General features: G+C 40.7%; 1 protein-coding gene across 6 annotated transcripts in view; it reads left to right on the plus strand.

Moving 5' to 3' along the window:
- Hps5 (HPS5 biogenesis of lysosomal organelles complex 2 subunit 2) overlaps positions 1-15205 on the plus strand; it is a 44386-nt gene that overhangs the window by 11698 nt on the left and 17483 nt on the right. For all 6 annotated transcript variants that reach the window (XM_052714302.1, XM_052714301.1, XM_052714306.1 and 3 more), the window contains 8 exons: positions 145-278; positions 3737-3949; positions 4242-4313; positions 9792-9880; positions 10864-11042; positions 11653-11811; positions 12853-13039; positions 13696-13819. In XM_052714302.1, coding sequence (XP_052570262.1) covers positions 145-278; positions 3737-3949; positions 4242-4313; positions 9792-9880; positions 10864-11042; positions 11653-11811; positions 12853-13039; positions 13696-13819 — 1157 coding nt within the window. The remainder of the gene's footprint in view (positions 1-144; positions 279-3736; positions 3950-4241; positions 4314-9791; positions 9881-10863; positions 11043-11652; positions 11812-12852; positions 13040-13695; positions 13820-15205) is intronic.

A 15205-nucleotide genomic window follows, 5' to 3' on the forward strand; every position in this document is an offset into this window, starting at 1 on the left:
GGTCTTACTTTACAGCATGGGCTGACATTGATCTCACAGTGGTCCTCCTGTTTTGGTTTCCTGAGTACTGAGTATTTGAACAGGTCAGGCAGAAGAGATTGTGTGCATCATTGTGAATGTATTTCCTTCTCACACCCCTTTTAGGCAGCTGCTGCCTTTGTGATGTTTCCTGTTCAGACAATCACAACAGTCGACTCCTGTGTTGTCCAGTTAGATTATTTGGATGGAAGATTACTTGTGTCTTCACTGACTCGATGCTTTTTGTGTGACACTGAGAGGTATACTAACTGACCGCAACATCAGCTATCTAGAATTTCAGAATTTTCAGGTCAAGTACTGCTAGTCATGGAGTCAGAACCCTTCGAGTAATTTTGTAGATGTTAATAAGAAACCAGTTAAATACAAGCTGACGTTAGAAATAGGAGAAAGAGGAGACAAAGACAGTCTAGTGGGTGACTACGACAAGCAATCAGTGAACCCTACCCTGTGGCATCACCTAAATGCCATGAGATTGCCAAGCACTTGCTTCAGTGTGTGGAGTCAGAAAGGCTGCCCTGATTTTCTCTATTGCTCTTTTTAAAATTTGTTGTGTATTTAATGGCATTTTACTAGTGGGCAAAATTGGTTAAGGAATTACTAGAGGCTTTATGAAGCTGACAAAATCCCATTGAAGTCTAAAGGTGGAGACACAGGTGCAGTAAATGACAAAGGAATGTTTCAGAGGTGAAATATCAGAGCAGATTAGGAAACAGCTTAAACGAGTATTACCTTTCACTGCCAAAGTTCCTTAGCTGTTTTCCATGCTCAGAAGTCTTCAGTGGCCATTCTTTTCATCCTGGCCCTGGTTGGTTTGCTGGCTACCCTATTTCTTAGGATCATTCTTCTTTAAAAATTTGTTATGCATCCATCTTGATGAGGTCAACAATCAAGCTGTTGGCCAACCACAGTTACTGAAAATTTTTGAACTTTGACCCAGCTGCCTCCCACAAACACACATGCATGCACATATGCATAACACCACATAGCCATGCATAGGCACAGGTGTACACAGAGGCACACACAGAGACACACAAATACAATTTGAAATTAAAGTAAATGTACAATAAAGTAATAGAAAAAGAAATTAAGGGCTGGAGAGGTGAGGTGGCTCAGGGGTTAAGAGCACTGCCTGCTCTTCCAGATGGTACTGAGTTCAATTCCCAGAAACCACCTGTGGCTCACAACCATCTGTAATGAGATCTGGTGCCCTCTTCTGGCCTCCAGGCATACATGCATGCAGAACACTGTATACATAATAAATCTTAAAAAAAAAAGAAAAGAAAAGAAAAGAAAAATTAAAAACTGACAGTCAGAAAAACCTTCCTGGAGTTAAAGAAATAAAAGGAAACTGGGTGTGGTCATACATGCCTTTAATCCTATCACTTAGGCAGAGGCAGGTGAATTGGAGGCAGGTCTTAATGAATAAATGAATGAATAGAAATAAGTAAATGAATAGAGAAAATTGTTATGGAAAACTTCAAGCATGCATAAAAAAGTGAGAATTATGCAATAAACAAGGCCTGAAATACTCATTTCATGGGGTACAGCTAGAGTTGAGTTGCAGTAATGTAGAACCTGATGCAGAAATAGTATGTTGAATTGCCTCCTTTTATTAGCTGGGATTCAGTTTGGAGAATCATGGATAGTATAATAATAATTTAAAAGTTCACATAATTTTTTTTTTTTTTAGTTTTAACCCACATTCTGTCCAACAAATGTCATTCTCTAAAAATTGGGACTCCGATGGGCAGTGATGGCACACACCTTTAATCCCAGTACTCAGGAGGCAGAGGCAGACGGATCTCTGTGAGTTCGAGGCCAGCCTGGGCTACAGAGTGAGTTCCAGGACAGGCTCCAAAGCTATACAGAGAAACCTTGTCTTGAAACTGCACCCCCCAAAAAAAAAGAAAAGAAAAAAATTGGGACTCCTAAGCTGGGCATGGTGGTACATACTGTAACTCTAGCACTTAAGTAATGGAGGTAGGAGAATTAGGAATTCAAGGCAACATAGCAAATAAGCAGCATAATAAATACAATTATAACTTCTTATAGTGCTCTGTATATTTCAAAGCATTTTTACATCCATGTTCTTACAGTAAAACAGTTTATTCACAAAGCAAATAAGTGGAAAAATATTTATTGATTCATTGAAGGTCTCAGAGTCGACTTCTGCTAAAGAGCATATTAAATCACTTTCCAAGAACAGACTGCCATCATGAGCTGAGTGAGCTGGAGCATGCCTGTAATCCTAGTACTTGAGGACAGAAGTGGGGACTAATGGACTGAGTTTGAAGCTATCCTGGACTGCATAGTGAGACCTTGCCTTAAACAAAACAAAACTACTGAGTGCTTTCTGTGGGCCAGACACTGTATTCATAATTCATAACCTACCATTCAAGTAGATACAAGTGTCATGTGTAATGTAGTACTTGCTGTGAAAGCAGCATATAAGAAGCAGGTAATTGAGCAAACAGAGACCTAGGGCATTTCTCAAAGGAAGAATGATGCAGCCAAGTCATGAAGAAGACTTATCAGGAAACAAATAGACAAGGGTAGAATCTAGACTTGAATAAAAATGTGTATGCACACATGCCTATATATGAATGACCTGAAGCAGAAGGGGGACTGTTAGAGGGGAGGAAAGGGACAAACACTGCAGTTTTCACTCATGTAGATTCTAGAATTATATAGAGATGTGTATTAAAGAAACATATGTATTTGTTTAACTGCATCTGCATCATTTGACCTGATCGGTAGGTAGATGTCAAAGCAGCTGGGGAAGGGAACTAGTAGAAGAGGAAATCAGAGGCTGATGGGGAGATAATTGCAAGCAAAGTACATGACAGACGTGTGTGAAATGTCAGAGTGAAACCCATTATTTTTTTGCCAGCTAAAAACAATTGTAAAAAGAAAGTCATGCTTGTAATCTCAGCATTTGGGAGGCTGGGGCAAGAGAATTGCTGAGAGTTCAAGTCTAACCTGGCCACATAATAAGTTCTAGGTCAGCCTGGGCTACAGAGGGAGGTCCTGTTTCAACAAAGAAAACCAGAACCCAAACAGACAAGAAACAAAAAGAGAATAAGTAACAGGAGTTTTTAGGAAGAAGCAAGCTGGTCATTATCCCTCTGTATCCCATGCAGCTCAGCTCTCATATCTAACTCGTGGACTGCTAAGGGAGCAGAATGTTCCAAGACACAGAATTTCAAAAGAACCTGGATTTTAAGAAAATGAAGAAGAGTTCATTGGAAGTTTGTAGGGTAGTAGGGTCTTGGAGACAGTTGGAAAGGTAGAGTAAGAGCTTACATGGAATGTCCAAAGAATTGTGTTAAACATAGTGACTTGGAAAGCCAGTTGGTAAGGTTCACAGGTGAACGGAGTGGTTTTTAGCAGTAATGCCTTTTGGATCTGAAACAGGCCCTCCTTTTCTGTTGATAATACACAGTACTGATGTGAAGACCTTGGCTTCCTGTCACAGAGTGGTTATGGTAACCGGCCCTATTTGGACCAGTCCGTGCCATTGTTTCCTGGTACAGTACCGACAGACCAGAAAGAGGAAAGGGCGTTTGTCAGTAGGGGTGGAGGGGGGTGTTATATGGCTGTGCTGATTTGTAGTGACACTTTCAGTTCTTTAATACAATTGTTTTTAACATTTTGTTTTTGTAAATAAACCTATTTTGTCTTTGTTTCTGGAAATTAGGGAAAAGTTTTGGAAAATTGGAAATAAGGAAAGAGAAGGAGAATATGGAGCTTGTTTCTTCCCCGGAAAATTTGCTGGGGGCCAGCAGCCTTTGATCTACTGTGCACGCCCGGGCTCCAGAATGTGGGAAGTGAACTTTGATGGAGAAGTGCTGAGTACACACCAGTTCAAGAAGCTCTTGGCATTGCCACCCCTTCCTGTGATCACTGCAAGGTAGCCACTCTCCGCATGGAACTTCCTGGAGGCATTGGGTTAAAATCTATAGTATTGTGGAATGTCCGAGATTTGATTAGATCTTTTAAGCATGAGGTGTAATTTTTATCAAAAGATTTAGAGATGTCAGAACAGTCCTTAAGCAGTTGTCTTTCTTGTGATTAAAATGATTGAATAAGGGGAATGCAATTTAGGCTCTTGAAGTTGTTTTCATGTTGAAATTTTCTCTATATTGCAAAAAGTACACTTGTAAGTTGTGATTAAATCGTCAGCAAGTGTGTTTACCTTCTAGCTCAGAGCCTCGGTACGATCATACAGTTGGATCCTCCCAGTCTTTGTCATTCCCCAGACTCTTGCATCTTAGGTAAGTTTTTCCTTTGCCCTTTTCTCTTTATTCAGAAGCATTTGCTTTTATATTTATTTTTCAGTTTTTGTTGTTTTGTTCTTTTCAAGATGGTCTCACTGTGTAGCCTTGGCTGTTCTGGAACTCACTCTGTAGTTCAGGCTGGCCTCGAACTCAGAGATCTGCCTGCCTTTGCCTCCCAAATGCTGCAATTAAAGGGATGTACCACCACTGCCTGGCCTATTTTTCAGTTTTTAAAAATGATATTAGAGTTTGAACACAGGGCCTTTTACAGCTGAGTGATTCTTCTACCCATAAGCTAGACACCAACCTGTCAGCTTAAAATTTTTTTTTGGTGTTGCTGATAATCAAACTCGGGCTTATGCATGCTAGGCAAGCAGTCTACCACTGAGCTGAACCCCAGGATAGAATTTGTTATATTGTTCAGGCTGACCTCAAATTCTCGGGCCCAAGTAATCCTCCTTTCTCAATCTCCCAAGTAACTGGACCTATTGGTGCATGTTACTTCAGCCAGGCCTTTCAACTTTAAAGTGTGTGTGTGTTCTTTAAAATTATTATTTTGTCTTATTTTACACATATGAGTGTTTTGCCTGCATATATGTCTGTACACCATTTGTGCCAGATCTCCTGGAACTGGAGTTACAGACAGTTATGAGCCACTATGTAGGTGCCAAGAATTGAACCTAGGTCCTCTAGAAGAGCAGCCAATACTTTTAACCACTGAGCTGTATCTCTAGCCCCACTTGCAGCTTTTAATGTTTTTATGTTAATTTATTTTGGGAAGTTTGGAGATGACTATGTTGAATACAGTATTCAGTAATAAGAGAAATGAAGAGATCCTTTTCATTTTATAATTGTTAGGGAGATTTCTGGCAGGTTAGTACTCACTGGTGAAGGTACTCATTCTCTTATAAATTCCCTACTTGGTGGGGTACTGTAATGATCTAGTGTGTCTGTGTTAGTATACAGGACATAAACAGTTGTGGAGCCTGCTTTTGAAAGCTCAGTGAAACTTCAGCTTTCTGCCTTTAGGACTTCCAACAAGTAACTTGTATGAAAGATCTGCTCCATGCCTACTCAGTCCATTCTCACTTAGGATTAGCTCACCTAGTTGCATTAGGTCCAGAGTCAAATACTAAGCAGCACGGAATGCTATTGTGGAGTTTGTCAGCAGCTTATCCTGCATGGGCAGAGGTGCAGTGTGGGATCTGTGCTTGTGCTCTGCTTACTTTACAGTGAGAAGTTATTCCTAATATCCCTTCTGCCAGTTAATATAACCGAATGAAAACTCAGAGAATGATAGTGATTTTTATAGGCACCCTGCAGTGTGGTCTACTAATGGGCTTTTCAAAGGGTAACTAACTGCTTTTTTAAAATACAGTGAAAATGTTAACTTATTTTCCCCGAAGGTTAAATTAACTCATGTCACAACATCTACACCAAGGTATTTAAAGTGAATTATAGCTACTTTAACACTTCAGTTTGCAATTTATTCTGAAAGTTGCTGGAGAACGGCAGCCACTTACTTGCTGATGCTTACATATAGCTTATTAAAAACTCCCTCTATTAGTGGTCTCCTTGCACAGCATTTATCACTGTTTATAATTTTATGTTCATAAAATATTTATATCTTCCTTACCCATAAACAGTAAGCTCCATGTGGACTTTGTGGCTACTTTATCACTGCTCTGTTTGTAGTGCTTGACATAGTATCTGGTAGATGGTCGTCATTTCATAAGTATTTTTTGAATATGTGATATGTGACACCATGGCCTAGTTACATTAGAGATTGTATTCTTTCTCAGGTTGGGGGTTTAGCTCAATGGTAGAGCATTTGCTAGACAAGCAGAAGGTCTTGGGTTTGGTCCTCAGCTCTGGGCGGGTGGTGGAGAGGGTGGGGGGAAGAATGTATCCTTTCTTAGGAACATGCTTGGTTCTCCAGGTCATGCTCTGCTTCCTCAGCTTATGCAGTAATTAATGCCGCTTTGCCTTCGTGACTGCTCTGGCATCGATTAGATACTTGTTTCTGCGTCCTTTCTTCAGACTACATCTATCCCTCACTCATTGCCACTGTCAGTACCGTTGGAGCTTCACAGTGCTAGGTACACATTAGACTGTCAGACAGTGGTTCATTCAATGAAGACTGCTTTTGAAAAACAAGAGCAGGCAAGCTGCTTCTGTTCTGTTTGTTTATTCCTGCCCCCACATTTGTGTCCGACGGTGTTTTTACAGGTACAGCCTCCAAATCTCACAAGGAGACATTCTTTAAAAAAAATATTTTTGGATATATTTACTTTATGTATATGAGTGGTTTTTTGTTTTGTTTTGTTTTGTTTTTCGAGACAGGGTTTCTCTGTGTAGCTTTGTGCCTTTCCTGCAACTCACTCTGTAGCCCAGGCTGGCCTTGAACTCACAGAGATCCTCCTGCCTCTGCCTCCAGAGTGTTGGGATTAAAGGTGTGCACCACCATCGGCCGGATGACTGTTCTTTCTATATGGATGTATATGACCCACATGTGTGTCTGGGGCCTGCAGATATCCTGGAACTGGCGTTATGGATGTTTGCCAGCTTCTTATGTGTGATATTTTCTGAAGGTACATTGGTGTCACTTTCTTTTCACTGACTTTGTAGTTGTTAATGTTTAAGATTGTTACATAGCCCTGCTTTGTCTGGTACTTGGTTTATAGCACAGTCTGGCTTTGAACTTGTGGCAATCCTCTTGCCTTAGTTTCCTTACTGCTGTAATCACAGGCATGTGTTATCATGCCTAGCTTCTTTGACTTTATTTATTTATCTGTTTTTGAGACAGGCTTTCTTTATGTAGTCCTGGCTGGACTTTATTTATTTATTATATATATTTTTTGACTTCTTTTTTTTTTTTTTAAAAGATTTATTTATTATGTACACAGAAGAGGGTGCCAGATCTCATTAGAGATGGTTGTGAGCCACCACGTGGGTGCTGGGAATTGAACTCAGGACCTCTGGAAGAGCAGTTGGTGCTCTTAACCTCTGAGCCATCTCTCCAGCCCTATTTTTTGACTTCTTAAACAATTCTTTTAGCTTTAGTGTCCTGGTTCATTATCAGTGAAGGAATAACAGGATAAAGAGTGTTATGAATTATAAGTATGGGCTCTTAGGTCCCCTTTATATCCTTCATTTAATCCAGGCTACTATTTCTTTTATGTTCATTTCTCTTAGTGGTGTGTGTGTATATGTATATGTGTGTGTGTGTTTACTTATCTGCCCTGTGTGTGGGGAGGTGGAGGAGGTCTGAAGACAGTGTGTTGGATCCCCTGTTGCTAGAGTTGCAGCACTTGAAGCTGCTGGGCATGGGTCCTGGGAACTGAATTTGGGTCCTCTGGAAGAACAGAATGCTTTTAACCACTGAGCCATCTTTCCAGCCTCTGGGTTATTATTTTTTTTTCTTTCTTCCTTCGTTTTTTGTCTTATTTATTTATTTTTAGTTTATGTGCGTTGTTGTTTTGCCTACATGTATATCTGTGTGAAGGTACCAGATCCCCTGGAATTGGAGTTACAGATAGTTGTGAGCTGCCATGTGGGTGCTGGGAATTGCCCCAGGTCCTCTGGAAGAGCAGCCAATGTTCTTAGCTGCGGAGCCATCTCTCAGCCCCAGGATTTTGCAGGTTGGGTGTCTGAAATGGCTTAATGGATAAAGGTGCTTGCTGCCAAGCCAGACTACCTGAGTTTGATCCCTGGGATCCACATGGTCAAAGGAGAGAACAGATATTTGCACGTTGTTCCCTGACCTTCACAAGTGTTTTATGTCACATGCATTCCCATACACATACACACACAAAATAAATAAAAATAGCATTTTTAGCCTGGTGTGGTGGCACACTCCTTTAGTCCCAGTACTCAGGAGGTGGAAGCAGGCAGATCTCTGAGTTCCCGAACAGCCAGGGCTATGCAGAGAAACCCCATCTTGAGAAAAAAAAAAAAAAAAAAAAACAACCAAACAAAAAAATGTAATTAAAAAAATAAATTTTACAAGTTGAATATCAAACTCATTCAGATATCTCTTTATCCAGTGATTGTCTTGTCATTCCCCTCTGGCTCTTAAAGGTATTTTTCCAGTTTTACTGATTTTGAATTAGGACTTTTACCATATCCTTCATCTTTGTCACATAGATTACTTTCTTGTAGGGATAGAGATCTCAACTTCCACCTTGACAAAATGTTTAATGTTTAATACAAGCACACAAATGCCATTCAATATTGCTGTTGCTTTCATAGCCACATGAATCATTTTTAGTACTGTTGTGTATATATGGAAAAAAGCTCTAAGTTCTCAGGACTATAAACTTCTTGGAGAGATGTTTGTTTCTGCAAAAAAGATTGCAGTGTACCATGAAGCAGTGAGTGGGTGGATAAGAAACAGCCAAGTGCGGGCGGAGGTGCTAGACTGTGGGGCAGTGGCAGAGGAAAGTAGACCTGCTAATCCTTTGAGAGTGGCTAGAGTGGGAGATTGCAGCTGGGCAGTGCTCTGACCAAGAGAAAGAGGGGATGATGTGTGCTGTGTAAAAACTTGGCAGTCATGAGAAAGCAAGTGACATACATAGATATACTCACACTTGAGGGTAAAGTGGAATAGAAAAAGACAAGTAGAAAAAGAGAGGCAGGTGGAGAGCCAGGGATGTGAAGGGAAGTCTGAAAAAGGATCAGTTATTTGCCTGGGAATCATGAAAATGGGGGATGATGACAGGATTGTTGGTGATGATAGTCAGGGAATATGTTCGTTTTTGAGAATTCTGTAAAGTCGCCAATCAGGACCCAGGAAGGAGGGAATGAGTTTCTGTTGGTAAATGAAGGAGAAAGTTCTGTGAGGTTCAGAGGGAAGCTCCAGCTCTGGAGGCTGCACTCCGCAGTCTAAATACGAGGCCTTCTACCTTCATGCTGAATGATCTTGATATGCGATTTCAGCTCTCTGACAAAATAACACTTGTAGCTGATGGGCCTCATTAGATAATCTAGCCGGAACCCTTCATAATGCCTCTGACATGGAGTTGGCCAGGTGTTCTCAGCCTTTTGTCACCTACATATACTAATGAAGTCAGAATTTGCCTTTCCTGGTAGGGGCTCCTGAGGTGATTGACTATAACTTGCTGATCTGTTTAAATGAGTGTCTGTCTATTTTATCTGAGAAGTTGAATAAGGGTCACGTAAGTCCTTCTTAATAGGCTTTTCTTTTTCCAAGTATCAGCTTTTTCTTTTTCTGGAAGCTACTTGTGTTTGTGTCTAATTTTCCAATTTGACACTATCTGATGCTATGCTATTATTGGGCTCAGAAAGGAGATGGTAAAGTTTGATCAGCTGGGCCACTGCTATATTTTCTTTGCACAGTCTGATTTTACTTCAATAGCCAATGAGAGATTGAGTCCAGAGAGTTGTAAAGTTCTATGCTCTAGTAAACATGAGGGGTTTTTGTTTTGTTTTTTTACCTCTTATTTTCTCTTCCAGTGAACACTGTGTGCTGACTTGGACAGAAAAAGGAATTTATGTTTTTATTCCTCAGAATGTTCAAGTTCTTCTTTGGAGTGAAGTCAAGGGTAATTATATTTTTCTTTCTTAGGTAACTTAGTCTCTTAATTGTGTGTGAAAATTAATTGTAGTATGATTATTTTATAATGTGAGAAGTTGAAAATGCAGGGAATAGTCATTGTATGTGACTAACAGAAAATCAGCCCCTGTACTCATGGTTAAAACCAGAAATATGGGGAAGGTTAGCATTCCTGGTAAGACAATGCTTTGGCTTTGCCTTTTGGAGTCTTTTCTTCAGAGAGGAGGGGGTCATTATTGATCCACATTGATTTTTTTTTTTATAGATTTTTTTCCCCCAATTGAGTATGTCCCTCGAAAACTAGTATGCTAAATTCTTTCAAGATGTTCAGCTGAGACAGATACCTCATGTATAACTCATTCATTTATATACTTGTTAAAAATCTGTTCATGTGAACACCAGGTTGTAATTTTCTCGAATGTTATAGTCCGACTCAAAGCATATTCCCTACTTTTGCACTCCCAATTCCTTTTCACAGGAAAGGAATTTTAAGCTTAGGATTTTAGATCAGAAAGCTGTGGTTCTTTGTTTTCTAATCTTAGGAAAGTGTCTAAATATGATTTCTTCATCAAAGTACATGTATAAAAAGAAATAAAATTCCACTGAGCCAAATCTTTTTTTCCAAAACAGAGTTTGTCTGTGTAGCCTTGGCTGTCCTGGAACTCACTCTGTAGACCAGGCTGGCCTTGAACTCACAGAGATCCACCTGCCACTGCTTCCTGAGTGCTGGGACTAAAGGCATGTGCCACCACCACCTGGCAAGGCAAATCTTGTTTAAGATTTTATAAGCATGATTGTAGCCCATGTAAAGATGGTAGGATTTCCCTTCCACTGCTAGGGATCAAGAGAAGGGGTCTTGTGCGTTCTAGGCAAGAGCCTATCACCAAACTGCTCCCCCAGTCCAGGCCTTACAAAAAGAACAAAAGGTGTTTGATTAATGTCTTGTCTGTTCACCCTTGTGGTTTTTTGTAGATATTCAGGATGTAGCTGTCTACAAGAATGAGTTGTTCTGTTTACACTTTAATGGGAAAATCTCACATCTTTCCCTGTTGTCTGTGGAACGCTGTGTGGAACGTCTGTTGAGGAGAGGCCTGTGGGACCTGGCTGCTCGCACATGCTGTCTCTTCCAAAATTCTATCGTCACCAACAGAGTGAGTTTGAGTTTACCTGAGAATGTTAATTCTGGATTGGTCAAACCATCCTAGCTTTCAGGATTGTTATAAAGTTGCTTATATTTATTAACTTTTCTGTATGACTTATGCATGTAGAGTTAAAGTCTCCAAAGAAAGCATGGCAATTGTATCTGAGGGTGGGTGAGGGGTAATAAATAGGTGTATTTTTTTGGTTTTAAGAAAATATCAGAGCTGGGTATGGTGGTACATGCCTTTAGTCCCAGCACTTGAGAGTCAGAGGCAGGCAGGTTGGAGGCCAGCCTGGTCAACAAAGTGAGTTCAAGGACAGTAAGGGCTACACAGAATCTCTAAATGCTGTTTTGAAAAACAAACAAACAAAAAAGTCAGATTAACTTATAAATATATTTTAATTTCAGAACTTAAATTTTAGGAGGATGGTTGTGCATATGGTAATTCTTAACTCTTAATATATGATATGTTCTGATTAAGTCTCGCTAGGTTACCTAACCTTAAAATACCTGTGAAGGCTTATTCTTGTGCGAGCACCTTTAGCACTTTGACTGTTTGGATATAGATGCAGTTGCAAACAGTAAGCTGTTCTGTTGGGGTTTTCTTATCCTTTTATTAGGCAAGAAAAACATTGACCACAGATAAATTAGAGCATTTGAAATCTCAGCTGGACCTTACAACCTACAGTGAACTAATTTCTCAACTGGATGAATTGATCTTAAAATTTGAGCCTTTGGATTCAGCTTGCAGCAGTAGAAGAAGCTCCATTTCATCACATGTGAGGGCTTTTCTTTTGAACTTCATTGTTTAGTGTGTGTGTGTTGCGGGGAGGGGACATGCACATGCCACAAATGGAGGTCAGAGGACAGCTTTCAGGAATCACTTCTTTCCTTCCTCCACGTGAGTCCTGAGGATTGAACTCAAGGCATCATACATGGCATCAGGTACCTTTTGCCAGCCCAGTAACTCCTTTAAGAGTTTTTGGATCTTGTAGGGAAATGAGTAAGTCCAAAGATCTGTTTTGCTTCCCATGTACTTTTTTGGGCATAGTAGCATGGAGATGTCAGCTTTTTTGTTACTTTGTCAGACTACATGAGCTAAACAGTTGGTAAGAAGGGAAAGCTTATTTTGGCATGTGGTTTGAGAAAGTTTAGTAGATGGTTGGTTGGTATTGTCTGTTAGGCCTTGGGCTAGGAGAGCACGGTAGAAGAAAGCTGCTCACCTAATGGCCTCCAGGAGGCCGAGAGAGGAACCAGGAGGGGATGGGTCCCAGTATCCCATTCCAGAGCATACCTCCAGTAATCTAACTTTCCACTGAGCCCTACCTCTGAAGGTTTACCACCTCCCAGTAGCACCATAGATTGGGCATCAATATATGGACAATTCAGAATCCAAAATGTAGCAGGAGAGCTTTCTTCCATGATGAACAGTTAAGGAAAGTCAGGTGTGTTTTGAAGCTGCATTTGTTCATGTCACTGTTTACTGCCTGCTGTTCCCAAATGGTTCTTCACATAGCTTCCTGTCTAGGTGAGGTGGCTTTCAGTCTGAGATTTGAGATGTTTTATGTCACCTGCGGTCTCAGTGCTGCGCAGGGCTGTCTCATTTCAACTCCCTTCCTCACTGCCTGCTTTCCAAAGACAAGCTGAGAACATGGTGGATAACACCCCATGCTAGGTGCCCACACTCTTCACTAGTGTGTGCTGGTGAACTGTAGTTGTTGCTGTTGACCTTCGACCCTAGTGCTAGTATTAGTCTAAAAAAGATGTGTTGTGTTACACAGGAGAACTTGGATTTTGAGGGGAATTGTTATCATTTTTAGGAAAGTTTTAGCATCTTGGACTCTGGTATTTATCGGATCATCAGTAGTAGAAGAGGCAGTCAGTCCGATGAAGACTCTTCCTCCCTTCACAGTCAGACCTTCTCGGAAGATGAAAGACTTAAAGAATTTGCCTCACACCAGGAAGAAGAGCAGCCAGAGCAGGGCTGTGGTGCAAGCAGAAATGAAGGTGATGAGTATGTCTCTTGTTGATCACTGATGAGGAACAGTTGCTTTCTGTGAATTGACAGGATAATCTTATGCAGAGAGTTTCTGTCAGGTATGAGTTAATTTTAGTACGTTAGAGACTAGTCACCTATAGATATGCTGGTCACTAGAAACAGTGATCTGTAGGTTGTTTTTAATCTCTTGTTTTGACTAACATGGGTAAAGTGCCTAATTTGGATCATACATCAAAATGCTGGACAGGTTAAAACAGATCATTAGCCAAAATAATTAAGAATTTTTTAACCCTCTCTAACCACATTATTTTCCACCAGGAATGAAAGATAGCTCCAGTTTGGGAGCCATTGCCTTCCCTTTTCAATGTTCCAGCATTCCTGTGACTGAACTGTTGAGAAGACATTAGTAGAAACTCTAAACTACCTTTGTGGCTTGTGGGGATGCAGGGTTAGTAAGTTGGATAAAAGTACCTGGCTCAGTGTTTCATGTGGACCATCCATGCATCCCATAAACCTGTCTTCTGTGCTCATTTGTATCTGAGTCAGTTATAATTTTGGTATTGAATCCTTCATCTCCTTTGGTTTATTCATTTCTGAATTGGTTTAGCTTTCTAAAAACGTCCATGTGATTAGATGTTTGTTTCTCCCTGATTCTGTTTATTAGACAATGTTCCCCATGGTCTAGTGACGTCTGAGACAGAGAAGAGTGAAGCTTTTCTGCCCTTCAGCATCCCACTGCCGTTTCGTTCTCCGTCTCCTCTGGTGTCTCTCCAGGCTGTTAAAGACAGGTGAATGAACCAGTCGTGTCATTAATTCCATTTCTATTTTGCTTCAGTTGTCACATGACACACTGAGGACGGAAAGATATTTTACGTGTTAGAAAGGTCTCGAGTTATTTCTCTAATAACCTGTTAATATAAACTGCTAGTTTCTCCTTTTAACCTTGGGGGTACTGAGTGTTCCTCTTATTTGCATAGCTGAGTATTTGTAGATGAGCCCCTACTCCTACCCCAGACATTGCAAAATTAAATATTTGCGCCTCACCCTGGTGCATGCTATAGTGTGTCCATGTGGAGGTAGAGGACAACTTTATTTCATCAGTTCTTCCCTTCTCCTGTGTGGATTCTAGGGATTTAACTCATCTTGTCAGGCTTGGTGGCAGTACCTTTAACTGCTCAGCCTCTCTCTGGCTTATTAGTCTTTTTTTGTGTATGTGAAGATTTATCTACTTGTATTGATGTATGTGAAGTTGTGTGAGTTTATGTACACTGTGTATACAGATGCCTGTGGAGGCTAGACCATGTCAGATCCACTGGAACTTGCAAATGGTTGTGAGCCTTCATGTGGGTCCTGGGAACTGAACCAGGTTCTCTAAAAGAGCATAAAGCACCTATACCTGCTGAGGTGTCTTGCTGGCCTACTAGTGATTCCTGATCCTTTCTCACTTAATGGGTTAATTTGGAGGATTTTTTTCCCCCTTCTTGAGACATGTCCCCACTATGTTGCTCTAGCTGGCATGAAACTCTATTTGTAGACTGGGCTGGCCTCAAACTCGCAGAGATTCACCTGCCTCTGCCTCCTGAATGAGGTTAAAAGCATGCCATCACACCTGGGAGAATTGGAGATTTTTTAAAAAAATATTTATTTATGTTTTATGTCTGAGTGCTCTGCATATATACCTGCAGGCCAGAAGAGGGCATCAGATATCAGATCCCATTATAGATGGTTGTGAGCCACCATGTGGTTGCTGGGAATCAAACTCAGGACCTCTGGAAGAGCACTCAGTGCTCTTAAGCATTGAGCCATCTCTCCAGTTCCCAAATTGGAGGTTTTTGAGAATTATTTCTAGTTTGTGTATGGAACCAGTCTTGGCACCGAGAATGAGAGAGATGTATCTTCTGCCCAGCTAGTTGCCCTAGTCCTGCTGGGTACACATTCTTTTTGTAGAAGTTACTACAAGCCGCAGGAAAATGTAATGGAACTCAGCTACTATCACAAAAGCTACTACTTGGAAAAGTCAAGGACTAGGACTTTTCTGAAGGTCAAGCCATGGCTTAAATGGTCTTGGTGATAGTTTAGCTTTTGTATATATATTTAGCTGGTTCCTACAATGACTTTCTTGTATGCTTCCAAGAACTTCTAACAGTGTATTTATCTAAAATACCTATTAAGCA

This window comes from Peromyscus californicus, unplaced genomic scaffold (genome assembly GCF_007827085.1).
Source record: "Peromyscus californicus insignis strain IS unplaced genomic scaffold, ASM782708v3 Scaffold_4__1_contigs__length_199733344, whole genome shotgun sequence".
Taxonomy (NCBI): Eukaryota; Metazoa; Chordata; class Mammalia; order Rodentia; family Cricetidae; genus Peromyscus; species Peromyscus californicus.